At 39.2% G+C, this 14,054-nt stretch overlaps 1 protein-coding gene across 4 annotated transcripts in view; it reads right to left on the bottom strand.

The window, feature by feature from the left end:
- BRINP3 (BMP/retinoic acid inducible neural specific 3) overlaps window positions 1–14,054 on the bottom strand; it is a 302,255-nt gene that overhangs the window by 46,346 nt on the left and 241,855 nt on the right. For all 4 annotated transcript variants that reach the window (XM_084637560.1, XM_084637563.1, XM_084637562.1 and 1 more), the window contains exon 7: window positions 7,827–8,049. In XM_084637560.1, coding sequence (XP_084493686.1) covers window positions 7,827–8,049 — 223 coding nt within the window. The remainder of the gene's footprint in view (window positions 1–7,826; window positions 8,050–14,054) is intronic.

Genomic DNA, 14,054 nt, shown 5'->3' on the forward strand with positions numbered 1-14,054 from the left:
AAACTATGATTTGAGGACTTCAATAGCGCAGATATAGGTGTGAGGTTTTTTGCAGGAGTGGTGGGTGAAATTCTGTGGCCTGCATTGTGCAGGAGGTCAGACTAGATGATCATAATGGTCCCTTCTGACCTAAATATCTATGAATCTATGAGAAAGCCCTAAGGATGGTTTTGTACAGGAGATGGAAAGAATGCTGCTGTAAGGATCATGAGATCTAGAACATAGGTCCGTGGGGCTCCAGGTGACTAGTGCTTCCACACCGTGGCCTATGGCAGAGGTGTTAGCCATTAACTATAAACTAGGGGCAAAATTAGCACCATAGGAAGTTCTACCTATGAAAGACCTGATTAGCAGCACACCCTTCCCCCCCTGCTTGATCTCTGATTGATTGTTCTGTCCAGGCACACTATTTAAGCACAGAGGGAGTTCCAGAAAGATATATGTACAATCTGGAAGTACCTAGTCTGTTATTACAACAGACCCTACTCACATTCCCTGGCTCTGATCCCTGGCTTGATATCTGACTTCTGGTCCTACCCACTATGCCAGACTGCCTGTCTCCCAGTGGTGATACCTGTAGAACCCAGGAAGGGGGAGTGATATGCTGATAAGTGAGCCCAGAAACAGGCTGGTTAAAAGGACTTCAAGAATGCAGAGAATAAAGGGGAACCAAGGTCCTTCCATCAGCCACCAAGCAAAATGGCTAAAATCCCCGTGATATAAGGGGTGCAAGAACTGTTGAGCCAAAGACCTGGTGTTAAGTCACTGGACTACTGATTTGTGGACTTGGTTACCCTGGAAAGGGTCAGATTGCACACGATTGGGCCAAGCCATGAGAAATAGATCACCACAGGGCTGGAGCAGATGTCTGTGCCAGAGGATAAGTGCTTGCTATGTCATGCCCAGCCACAACAAAGTGTGTTGCTCGTGAGGCAACAGCCTGTTGAGTGGATATTGCTATTAGCTTGTATGTGTAACTTCTTTCTGCTTTTGATTGTGATCAGACCGGTTAGTCACAGGCCTATGGATCATGTTTGTATGTGTGTCACATCTGATTTAAATAACTCTAATCTTCCGTCCAATTAAAGGTATTACTTCAGAGTTCACTAATTTATTTCCCTGGAGAAACTTCCATGGAGACTTCCATGTTCAAAAAAATCCCACACACAGCCACTGACCTTCATTTTATCTTGCATTCTTTCATCTTAGTATTGCATGCAGCTTTCTGATGTGCACCTGGTGTGTGAGCTAGATGACTCTGATTTCTACTGGAAGTTCTCTTTTACCTTTTAAACCTGCAAACCCATTTTAACTCCCACATGCAATATCTGAATGAAGTGAATCAAAAAAAGCTTTTTATTGTTTGTGATTTAAAGTGATGTATAACTTAGGTACTGTTTTTCTTCATTCCTAGGGCAAATTGTATTTAGAAACTTGTGTATGCTGTTCTAGAAAGAAAGGACTTTTCTAATAAACTACAGTAAACCTGTCACAGTAAAAACATGTTAACGTTTAACATCTCTGGTTTAACATTGCTTCTAGAGCAGCACTAGATGAAGCTCAGCCCCAGTCCATTCAATGAACAGGGCTCTTGCTTGCTTGTATTGTCTTGGTCTAAAGCAATACTCAGCTGATATTAGATAACAATATAAAATAACCTTGTTGTAAGATTTCAATGTAACACTATTTTATGTCTGAAAAATCCAGAACAATGACCTGGAAGAACACAGAACGAGAGAGAGAGCAGGCTGATTCCTAACACTGAGAGGCAGAACTGACCTTACCGTATTATAAGCTGACCACTGCTAGGCCCAGATAGCATGGTTCCCTACATAATCAAATGAAGTAAAAATCTTAAATGAACCAAACTGTACCATAGAATCTCTATGGATAGTAATTCCATGCCCTAATAATAAGAATAGAGCAATAGGGATATATTACTCACCACCTGACCAGGATGGTGACAGTGACTGTGAAATGAAATGTTCAGGAAGATTAGAGAGGCTATAAAAATTAAAAAAACCTCTGTAATAATGGGGAATTTCAACTATTACCATATTGACTGGATACATGTCACCTCAGGATGGGATGCAGAGATGAAGTTTCTTGACACGTTAAATGACTGCTTCTTGGAGCAGCTAGTCCTGGAACCCACAAGAGAAGAGGCAATTCTTGATGTAATACTAAGTGGAGCACAGGATCTGGTCCAAGTGGTGAATATAGCTGGACCGCTTGGTAATAGTGATGATAATATAATTAATTTTAACATTCGTATGGTAGGGAAAATATCACAGCATCCCAACACTGTAGCATTTAATTTCAGAAAGGGGGACTACAAAAAATGAGGAAGTTAGTTAAACAGAAATTAAAAGGTACAGTGCCAAAAGTGAAATCCCTGCAAGTTATATGGAAGCACTTTAATGACACCATAATAGAGGCTCAACTTAAAAGTATACCACAAATTAAAAACCATAGAGAACCAAAAAAGTGCCACTGTGGCTAAACCTCAAAGTAAAAGAAGCAGTGAGAGACAAAAAGGCATCCTTTAAAAAGAGGAAGTTAAATCCTAGTGAGGAAAAATAGAAAGGAATATAAACTCTTGCAAATGAAGTGTAAAAATATAACTAGGAAGGGCCAAAAAGAATTTGAAGAACAGCTAACCAAAGAGTCAAAAAGTCATAGCAATTTTTTTTAAGTATATCAGAAGCAGGAAGCCTGCTAAACCACTAGTGGGGCCACTGGACAATCGAGATGCTAAAGGATCACTCAAGGACAATAAGACCATTGAGGAAAAACTAAATTAATTCTTTGCACCGGTCTTAATGGCTGAGGATGTGAGGGAGATTCCCAAACCTGAGCCATTCTTTTTAGGTGACAAATCTGAGGAACTGTCCCAGATTGAGGTGTCAGTTGAGGAGGTTTTGGAACAAATTGGTAAGCTAAACAGTAACAAGTTACCAGGACCAGATGATATTTACCCAAGAGTTCTGAAGGAACTCAAATGTGAAATTGCAGAACTACTAACTATGGTATGTAACCTATCATTTAAATCAGCTTCTGTTCATTCCCTCTGGGGCACCTGGCATTGGTCACTTTCAGAAGACAGGATACTGGGCTAGATGGACCTTTGGTCTGACCCAGTATGGCTGTTCTTATGTTCTTAACTGGTGTCCTTGTGTTCCCTGGCACTCAAACTCTGCTCCTCCTGTGAGAATATTGGGGTATAAACATCCAAAATAGAGCAGAGTGAGATGGTAAGGAGGCAGCTGTATGGCTCTTCCTCCTTACACAGAAGTCTATAGAACATTTAGGTGCACCCTGGGGAAGATTAAACTGCAGTGGGCATAAGTCCCGCTGTATGCTGGAGAGCTCCAGGAAGAATTCTGTATCCCAAAGGTAGAATTCTTCCTGGGACTCATCATGCTTTGAGACATGTGTTCACTAGCCCCAACACTGAGCTGTGTCTTATGGACATAACTGTGCTTTCCCCCCCCCAGGTTAAGGAAATCCTGTATGTAGATGATATGTCTTGGGCAGGGTCTTCAAATATATGGCTAAGAGTATACAATAGATCAGCAACCTGATTTATTTGTAACGTCTTTCAAAAAGAACAGTAAACTGGTTTCCTTGTTTTTCACATATGGCTTTCAAGCTGCAGTGAATGACGTGACAAATTAAAAGCTCCATCTGAGATAAGGGGCCAGAGTTTTGTCCATAACATGACACTGGGCTAGATCCTCAGCTGGTGTAAATTGACCTAGCTCTTCTTACTTCAGAGAAGCTGATTGAATTTGTACTAGGTGAGGATCAAGCCCAATGGGTTTAGCTGCTGTTACAAATTACATAGTAAGATTAAACACTAAGTTAAAAAAAATTCAAATACTGATGTTTTACCAAAAGAGTGTGCTTCTGTGTGCAAATTTTGTACATATACTTTTTAAGCCAACATTCATATTTGCTCAAGTTCAATTCTGCATTGCAATTTGTTGGAACATATTTCCACTTTGCTTAAGTGCCAAAGATATAATTTATTCTAATGTTTTACTGCTGTATTTACATTGTTTCTCTTTTTAATATTTTATCTATTTATTAAATGACAAATTATGCTATTTAGATTTGACACAAAATGATGGCTTTTCATTAGAAAGTTATTTAAACTGCATACAAATTAGGCTAGTGCAGCTAGTGTCCATGCTGTAATATTCTGTACCACATATATCCATTCAAATGAATGATATGCTATCCTTGGAATCACTATGAATGATATGGAAAAGTTTGGATAGTAAGTACTTTAGCTTGTATTTCCAAAATGTATGTGACTTCGGCGCCCCACGTTAAATGGAGGTTAGGCACAAAATCTCTGATCTTTGGAAACAGCAGCCCTAATGTGGATATAGTCATGTTTAGAGAAAATAGCCTTTTCCTTTAGCTCATTCTACGGTCAGACCATGCTCTTTGACATGGGTCTTTGTTTTCTGTTATTGAAGTTAATAGGAATACTGCCATCAATGTCAGTGAGAGCAGGTTTGGGCCATTAATTTTGAGGGATTTGGTGCCTGACCTTGCCAACTGTAGTCCCATTGATTCCAAGTAACAACTGCAATGGGGGGTCTCATGTTCCTATGATTTTCAGGTGCCCAGAATATAGCTACTAAAATATAAAAGGAGGTGCTGTTGCTATGACAATCCAGCCAAACAAGAGCAGTGACAAAAATTTGACCTTTCACCTCAGTGAGGTGTGAACTACAGTGACCTATCATGAGTATTTAAAAGTTGACCATGTTGAACATGGGCCATTTTCCCTTGTAAAATAAGAACATTAAATACAGCCCACATTACTACAATGTTAAATTTGCATAAATCCCATCTTTCAGGTTTAGCTACGGACCATAGTGATCATCCAGAACTGTAAAGTTTGGACCAGGTTCCTAAAATGTACGGAGTTTAGAAAGCTGTGCTCCAGTTGGTGCCCCTCTGTACATTTCACCTTATTTGCGAAAGATGCTGCTACACCTAATAAGTTGAAGTAACTCTGTATGTCCGACAAATATAATAGAGTCAAAAGCTTCCATACATATGCCATTTTAATATCTTTCTCAATTCACAATCCTTCTTTACACATGATTATCCTCATACAGAACTCTCTGCCCACGACAGCCAATCTTTTGAGACAACATATTTTGTGATCTGCAGCATTGCTGTATCTTTCTGTGATATCAACTGTAGCAAGAGCTGGCCACCTAGTGGAATTCCAACTAATGCAGGCAATAGAGGCTGGTCAAGCAAAGACAACACAGTGAATGAGTGTATGATGTCACACAATTCTTAAGGCAGATGTAATTGTTAATGTATCAAAGCAGCTAACGGAGAACGTTTTAGTGACCATCCTTGACCCATTTGGCATAGCAAGCCCTGAAGCCCATGCAGAACACTCTGTGACATCATTTCACAGAAAATAAAGAAATTTTCTTTCAAATTGTAACTTTTTCTTTTCATGCTTGGAGTGATTTGGATAACGTCCATGTTGCAAAGGCTTGTGCCTGTTACATACAGTTGTGATAACTTTTTATTAAATTCCAACTAACAAATCACAAGTTAATCTAAATTGTTTTCTTACTCAACATAAAGCTTCACTGTATGCCTCAGTAGATGAAAATTATCTTGTCAAGGATGCTTATGATATGACTGGGAGGGGAAAGACCCCACAGCCCTACAAACCCTTCCCTGCAACCCTCCTAGAATAATCTACACTTTGCTATATAATTAGTAGTAGCCAAGGAAAGCGGTGATAAATAAAGGAATGGCACAGAATGCCTCTAGCAATTCATTTACTTATCAGTATATAAATAATTTCAGTGCAACTTGTTTAGTGTCAGCTCCTCAAAAGCATTTTTCATACGTGTGTTAAATTATTGGACTCTAGCCAATAGTCCTTGTACACCCAAATACCTCACTGAAATGAAGTTTTAGGTGTGCAAGGAAGGCAGGATCCTGGATACACACTCATACTTTTGTTTATCTTAACTTTTCTAATTCTGTATAGCTAGGTAAGTTGTTTTTCTCCCCTGAAATAGTTTACCAAAAGAAGGTGACACAACTGGTATACAGAAAACAAACTTTATTCTGCCACTTTATCCCAAGAAGTAGAACCCAAGATGGAGCATTGGGGGTGGGGAAGTAAATTATCCCACACCTGCCTACTGCATAGTTCTTATACCTTCCTCTGAAGCATTTGGGGCTGGTCACAAATGGCCACAGAATGATGTACCAGATGGACATCAGGTCTGAGCCAATCTGGCAATTCCTATGTTACTATTTGATTCTCACTATTTATTCCAAAAAGTTCTTCTGCCACTGAAATTAGACAGCCTGAAAAAATCCCCTTCACTGATACATAGCACACTTCCTTATTGACTTAGAGGAATTTTAAATGTCAGAATAAATCACATCTAAACAGCCCATAAAAACTTACCATTGACTTGTACAGTTGATCTTGGTGTGATTCTAACTACTGCGTCATTAAATCAGAAATTGAAATAATACATTTGTTTTATTAAATTGACCTTAAAATCTAAGAAAAACATCTAGAATTGGAAAGGAATTGACACTGAGAAGAATAAAATGAAAATGGGATCCCCCCCTCCCCCCCATGTATGCTAAAACTGTGGCAAGGAACAAAAGTATGAGGATTGTTAGTTTTGTCTCATTCTATTCTGTTCTATCTGTGTTATGTTGATTGTAGATTATAAATTGTGAGAAGGTGGCTTCTGTAGCTCAGGAGTCAATTAATTATTTCTGTTAATGTTGGGAAAAATATGTAAAGCTGTTTGGGTTTGAAGACTATAAAATCATGAGATGGAATTACTTTAAATGCCTTGATTCTTTGCTTCAATCAAGAGCCGGGGGCGGAGGGGGAGACACAGTCAATTTCAATTAACTTTTTTCCTTTTCCTTTTTTTCCTAACTAAGGCATAGTTTTAAAAACTAAGCAAAATGTTAAGAAACCAGCTATAGGAGGACAAGGAAAGAGGCTTGAGTTTTGTTTTGTTTTCCACAAGGAAGTGTTACAATAAATATTTGCAGTTATCTTTTCCATCTGTGGCACTAGGATTTCTTATACGTTGCATATTGAAATCCCTATAGAAATACTTTCTGACAGAAAGAGCCTATTAGTTATACTAAATTTTTAGGACATCCCTCCTGGCTTCCTACAAGAGAAATCAAAATCTAATCTTTAATCTATATTTTTTATAATACTACAATCTGCTCATTTTAGGTCCACTACTGCCCTTAAGTAGAGTAGGCCAAATCTTCTACTGGTGTAACTTTATTGCATTATTTTTTTTTTTGTTCTCTACTAGATTATAGGTTGCTCCTGTGTAAGACCTGGTATAAGGGCCTGATCAAATACCTGTTGAAGTCAATGAAAGTCCTTCCATTGACTTTCTCAGGCATTACATAGGAGGCCTAGGAGTAGATATAACTCTGCTGAAGTTAATGGATCAAATGAGGGATGAATTTGACCTCAGTGGGGATGTGTGTGGAGGGAGGGGGAGAGAGCGGGGTGCATGTTACTTTGATTTGTTGATTCCAGTAATACACAAGGATATTCAGTTGTAGTTTGCATTTTACTTTTCTCATTTTGGCATCCCCTTTGGGAAGGTCTGACCAGAACAGCATTAAAAGTTAGAAGACTCAATACCATTGTCTTGCTGTTATGGTTATAAAGGTTGTATACTATACTTATTAGCATACCTGTACTTTTAAGCAGGCGTCAGTCTCAAAACAATGTCCTGAGTATGTCAGGTTTTCACAGCATTTCTTACCTCTGTCTTGGCAAGCTGATGAGTGGCTGTTTATGGCACCTCTTACTTAGGCTAAAGAGCTTGTGTACAATTTTCTGTGCCTTAAGGAAAAGTTGTTTCATGCTGTTTTCCAGTTGCTCATAGCGACGCTGAAAATTAGAATCCATTGTCCACAAATGCATTATGGTAGACGTGTTGAGGAAATAGTTCATGGGCAGTCTTTTCATAAAGAACTTGAATTCATCTGAAAAATGGCAAGATTCAATGTGTTGTAATTATGTATCTATGGGTTTTTTGGACACAAATTAAGTTATATTTTGCTGCAAAATGTATCATTTTACAATAAAACATAATTGCATTACCAATGACAACTAGATGGCAATGATACAATAACATAAATTACATAAATAGTAACATAATTAAGAGTAAATACACATGATCCTTATTCGCCACTTTGGTAACAAAAAGGTGCCTTATTGTAAATAAGAATCAGGCTGTCTTATATCCAAATAAAGGACCTGGTTTTGAAAACATTTCAGGGCACACAGTTTTATTCAGACAAGGAATAGAAATGGATGGTCCAGTGATTAAGGCACTAGCCTTAGGTATGGAATATTTAGGTTCATATCCTTGTTCTAGCACAGCCTTTCTGTGTCACCTTGGGCAAGTTACTTAGGGCCAGATCTTTAAAGGTATTTAGGTGGTCAAAGAGGCAGTAGGTGCCTAGTTGAAAAGCACCTTTTGAAAATCCCATTAGGTGCTTATCTGCATCTTTAAACGTCCTTTTAAAAACCTGTCGCTTGCTCCCTCTGAACTTCAGTTCCCCTTCTGTAAAATGGGGAGAACAGGATTTTCATACCTCACAAGGATGTTGTAAGGATAAATACACTGAAGACTGAGAGAGACTCAAACATTATAATATAATAATGCAGGCCATACACGTACCTTAGATAATAAGAAGTCAATGGGATTATTCACATGAGTAGTGGGATCCAGATGCTTATTTGTAGAACTTAGACCATCCCTTATTTCCTTTTTAAAAGGGACCTTAATGTTACAAAAGATCTTAAATACTGTACTCTTATGTAATTTTGTGCTTTCCCCTTACCACCATTGTTCAATATATTGGTGTCTATTTCCCTCATCTTCCCACTGTTTTTTGACAATCCATGTTTTGTCAGATTGGTCCTACACAGAAGTCATAATTTTCCCACCACAACTCCTTAACCTGACAAATTTGGGTCGACCCCAGCTCCAGAACAGAACCCCCATTGACTGCAATGGGTCTGCATAGTAGAGTGGTCTATCTTCATGGAGTAGCTTGCAGGGCTGGGACCTTAGTTACAACCACATCTGGTGTAAAAAACACCCATCCTATTTTTTGTCAGAAAATGGCTTGGTTTTTGAGGAAAATATCTGGTCCCTCATAGAAAACTGTTGCATTTTTTTGCTTGTTGGTTAGTTTACCAAACTTCTTTTTTGGGGTAGCGTGGGGTGATGGGGAGGAGAGAGGGAAATTCAGACCTGCTCTAGTTATAGGATCACAATCTAGGGCATGGAAATGGGCATCAACATTTTGGCATGATGTAGGTTTAAGAATAGTAAATTTTCAGTACTGGATTTTCTTATGCAAACACATTGTCATAACTTAAGAGAACACAAAAAGATAAATTATGGAAAGCAAGTGACAGGCAAATAAGTTTAACTATGCATTGCTTTAAAATATCCCCTTTGGCAGAACTAAAGAATAGAGGCCCTGATCCTCAGCTAGTGTAAATCAGCATCACTCCTCTGACTTCCATGGAGCTATGTTGATTCCACCAGATAAGGATCTGGCCCAGTAGTTCTCCTGTCTACCAGTCCTACGCTTTAACCATAGAAATATAATTTACCTTCCATTACTAGTAAGTATTTGTATTTCTACTTAAGCTTAGTTTCTTACTGCTGAAAAATAGAGAAAACAACATCATCATAATTTCTTTTAAGTTTTCACACTGCTATGATCCCTTCTGTAAGGAACTTGGTCTATTTGCAGTCCTACAATTTGTTTACAAGAAACAAGAAAGTTCTATGCTCAACTTGCAATACAAAATTGCAAAATACAATACCATTTCCAACATGAAAATACATTTGCTTACTTAATTATCACTGCCCTGCACTGTCGCTGTACCCTCTACTATCATGTTAAACAGCCCTGTATTGTATGACAGAGAAAAGTAATATGGTTATACAGTGCCTTACCACCCCACCCCAAAATCATCTGTTTCAGATATGAGGACAGTCTCACATCATGAACCATTAGAGTGCAATACTGTAATCATCTTCGAATAAACACAATATATCACACTACAGCGTTAGGTGGCCATACAAGTGCCTAGATATACGTAGAACATGATACTAGATTATCAGCTAATGTATAATTCCAGAGTGATATCCTTTCAATAGATAGTCATGCATCCCCACCGAAATGTTATATTACATTCAAATGGTCTATAAATAGAAAATAAAGTTAGAAAGGTTAATCAAAATAGTTTACTTGACCAGCTATAAAAAAATTACTTATACCTGATAGTTTGCGATGCTAACAAGCCATTCATAGTTAGCAGTATATAAACACCTAGACATCACACATATTGTACGCTTGACAACAATGGGAATAAAATAGTAACAATGGGAACCAATGTTTCCCTAAACAACCTGAATATCACATTCCAACCAATATCCAGAGCCATTTTGCTGGATTTTAAGTGTTAGCATCAAAGTGTGGTGTGCTGTTGAATGCACTGACTAGCATTCTACACACAGAGCTAGCAAAGACTACAAACACTTTTAATACCACCCCAAAAAAGTTGTGGTTGAACTAAAATCCTCCACAACATGGCCTCTGATAGGGAATAGGAGAACTCCTCACAGAAAGCACCTGGTCCATGTGTTGGGATGGGGAAGGGCAATCTTCTCTTGTGAGTTTCCTCTCCCAGTCTGCTTCATGGGGAAGAAAAATATATAACAACAAACCAGTGCATTGTTCCTATGAATTATTTAGTCTTTGAAGCAGAATGTTCAGGTAATGATTTTAAATCACATTGAAAAATTTCCTGGTATTTTGAATGAAAATGCCTAACTATAAATTGCACACTTGATTTAAAGAACAGGAGTACTTGTGGCACCTTAGAGACTAACAAATTTATGAGAGCATAAGCTTTCATGGGCTACAGCCCACTTCATCAGATGCATAGAATGGAACATATAGTAAGAAGATATATTTATACATACAGAGAAGGTGGAAGTTGCCTTACAAACTGTAAGAGGCTAATTAATTAAGATGAGGTATTATCAGCAGGAGAAAAAAAAACTTTTGTAGTGATAATCAAGATGGCCCATTTAGACAGTTTACAAGAAGGTGTGAGGATACTTAACATAGGGAAATAGATTCAATATGTGTAAATTTGTTAGTCTCTAAGGTGCCACAAATACTCCTGTTCTTTTTGTGGATACAGACTAACACGGCTGCTACTCTGAAACTTTTGATTTAGTGACTGATGAGCCTGGGTGCTTACTGGAACCTTTCCGGACTGTTTCTCAATTCCACTTTGAGAAGAAACTGTATGCCAGTGTGAGAGGAGAATCAGGCATAAAGAATTGCTACTGGCGTAACAGACCAGAATCGGCTCTCTCATGTGATTCCTATATAGTTTGCTTCCAGTTAAGCTGGAAATGCTATGAGATACTGTTCCAAGAGCTTGGTCCTGCTCTTGCTAACTTCAAGAGGAGCAGAACCGGGTCCTGCAATGTATGTCAAATTATTTCTTTTAAGATGTTCTTAGACAAAGTCTAGTAGTAGTCTCCCCTTGATTCCGTATAGTAACTGAACACAGAGATGTTGTTGGTTGATTAGCTGTGGCCCTTTGGCCAGGGGTATAACTGAGTTGGGATCAAGAATCTTGGCCCCTCACAACCCCTAAGGGGAACATCTCACATCCTGAAGCCAAGGTAGGGTCAGGCCCATATAATAAAACATGAATGGGGGTAGGAGGAAGAGTGTCACTGAGAAACAAAGTGAGATATTGAACTCATGTTTAGGTATTTCAGCACCTAATACCATAGAGAAGGTCACATTTTTCCCAGGTCCTTAATCTGTCCTTTCCCATTTATTTAAGTGTGGATTTATCTCAGTGTTCCCTGGAAAAAAAAGACTAAAGCTTCTTTCCTCTTCCGTCTCCTCTTGGATCTATATTAGAACTGAAATTAATATACATACTATTTATAGTATTGAGATAGGAGGATCTAGGCCCTCCCATAACTGAAGAACCACCCCCTCAGTTAAGGGGGAGGAACCCTAAATCCAGGCTATAACTGATTGCTAGGGAAAACAATCAGTTCAATATCTTCATTAATGACCTGGAGGATGGGGTGGATTGCACTCTCAGCAAGTTTGTAGATGACACTAAACTGGGAGGAGTGGTAGATACATTGGAGGGTAGGGATAGGATACAGAGGGACCTAGACAAATTAGAGGATTGAGCCAAAAGAAAGCTGATGAAGTTCAACAAGGACAAGTGAAGAGTTCTGCACTGAGGATGGAAGAATCCCATGCACTGCTACAGACTAGGGACCGAATGGCTAGGCAGCAGTTCTGCAGAAAAGGACCGAGGGGTGACAGTGGACGAGAAGCTGGATATGAGTCAACAGTGTGCCCTTGCTGCCAAGATGGCTAATGTCATTTTGGGCTGTATAAGTAGGAGCATTGCCAGCAGATCGAGGAACGTGATCATTCCCCTCTATTCGACATTGGTGAGGCCTCATCTGGACTACTGTGTCGAGTTTGGGACCCCACACTGCAAGATGGATGTGGACAAATTGGAAAAAGTCCAGTGGAGGGCAACAAAAATGATTAGGGGGCTGGAGCACATGACTTATGGGGAGAGGCTGAGGGAACTGGGATTATTTAGTCTGCAGAAGAGAAAAATGAGTGGGGATTTGATAGCTGCTTTCCGATAGCTGAAAGGGGATTCCAAAGAGGACGGAGCTAGACTGTTCTCAGTGGTACCAGATGACAGAACAAGGAGTAATGGTCTCAAGTTGCAGTGCGGGAGGTTTAGGTTGGATATTAGGAAAAACTTTTTCACTAGGAGGTTGGTGAAGCACTGGAATGGGTTACTTAGGAGGTGGTGGAATCACCTTCCTTAGAGGTTTTTAAGGTCAGGCTTGACAAAGCCTTGGCTAGGGTGATTTAGATGGTGATTGGTCCTGCTTTGAGCAGGGGGTTGGACTAGATGACGTCCTGAGGTCCCTTCCAACCCTGATATTCTATGATTCTATGGAAGGAGAAAACAGGAATGGAAGTGAAGTTAAAGGTTGAAAATCAAGAGAAACCAAACAAAGACCCCCTGGATAGCACCCACCACTTCTCAGAGGCATCTGAGGAGCCAATGGACACTACCCAGAGGAACTCTACCTAGAGACATGAGAGGACAAGGGACATGAAATAGGCCCCACAGTTCCAGAGTACCTCTCACTTCCCTGTCCAGCTTCCTCCTCCTAGACCGCCTTGGCCAGTCCTAGGAAGAAGTTGACAGGGAGGTCCTGTGATTTTGAGGGGATGTGCAAAATTCAGAAGGTGCCAGGAAGAAATCTATATGTGTGTGCGTGTGTGTGTGTGTGTGTGTGAGTGAGAGAGAGAGAGTAGGTAAAACACAATGGGTAGGTACAATATGCTAGTTGAATGTGGTGGTAGTGGTTCATGCTTTACCAGAAAAAAAAAAAGTGGTTCACAACAAAACAAACCAGAAAAATTTTTTGCTAGATCCTCAAGTGGTATAAATGAGTGCAGCTGGGGATCTGGTCCTTCATTAACTTATAGTTTGTGTTTTAATATTATATTTCGAGTAGCACTGATATCCAATCTGGAATAGTTTCATTTTGCAGCATCAACCCACTTTCTGTAAATTATAATGTAACAATACCATAAAGACTTGCTTCTGTTCAGGCTTCGTGTAAGAAGTCTAAACTAAGCAGAATTTTTATTTCTTAAAACCAATCTTCACAAAGAAAAACAACAACCACAAAATGAGTTAAAACAATCTCTCACAAACTGAAAAGGTGTGTTCATTGATCAGTTTCAGAATTTTTTATCAAACAGATGTTTGTTTGGGGTGTGGTTTTGCTAGGGGTTCCCCCTTTAAATGAAAATAAACTGGAAGGCAGTCATTCCTACTTTTAACAATTCCTCAATTGTATTGAAAGTTCCTC

This window comes from Lepidochelys olivacea (genome assembly GCF_965140295.1).
Source record: "Lepidochelys olivacea isolate rLepOli2 genome assembly, chromosome: 8".
Classification (NCBI taxonomy): domain Eukaryota; kingdom Metazoa; phylum Chordata; order Testudines; family Cheloniidae; genus Lepidochelys; species Lepidochelys olivacea.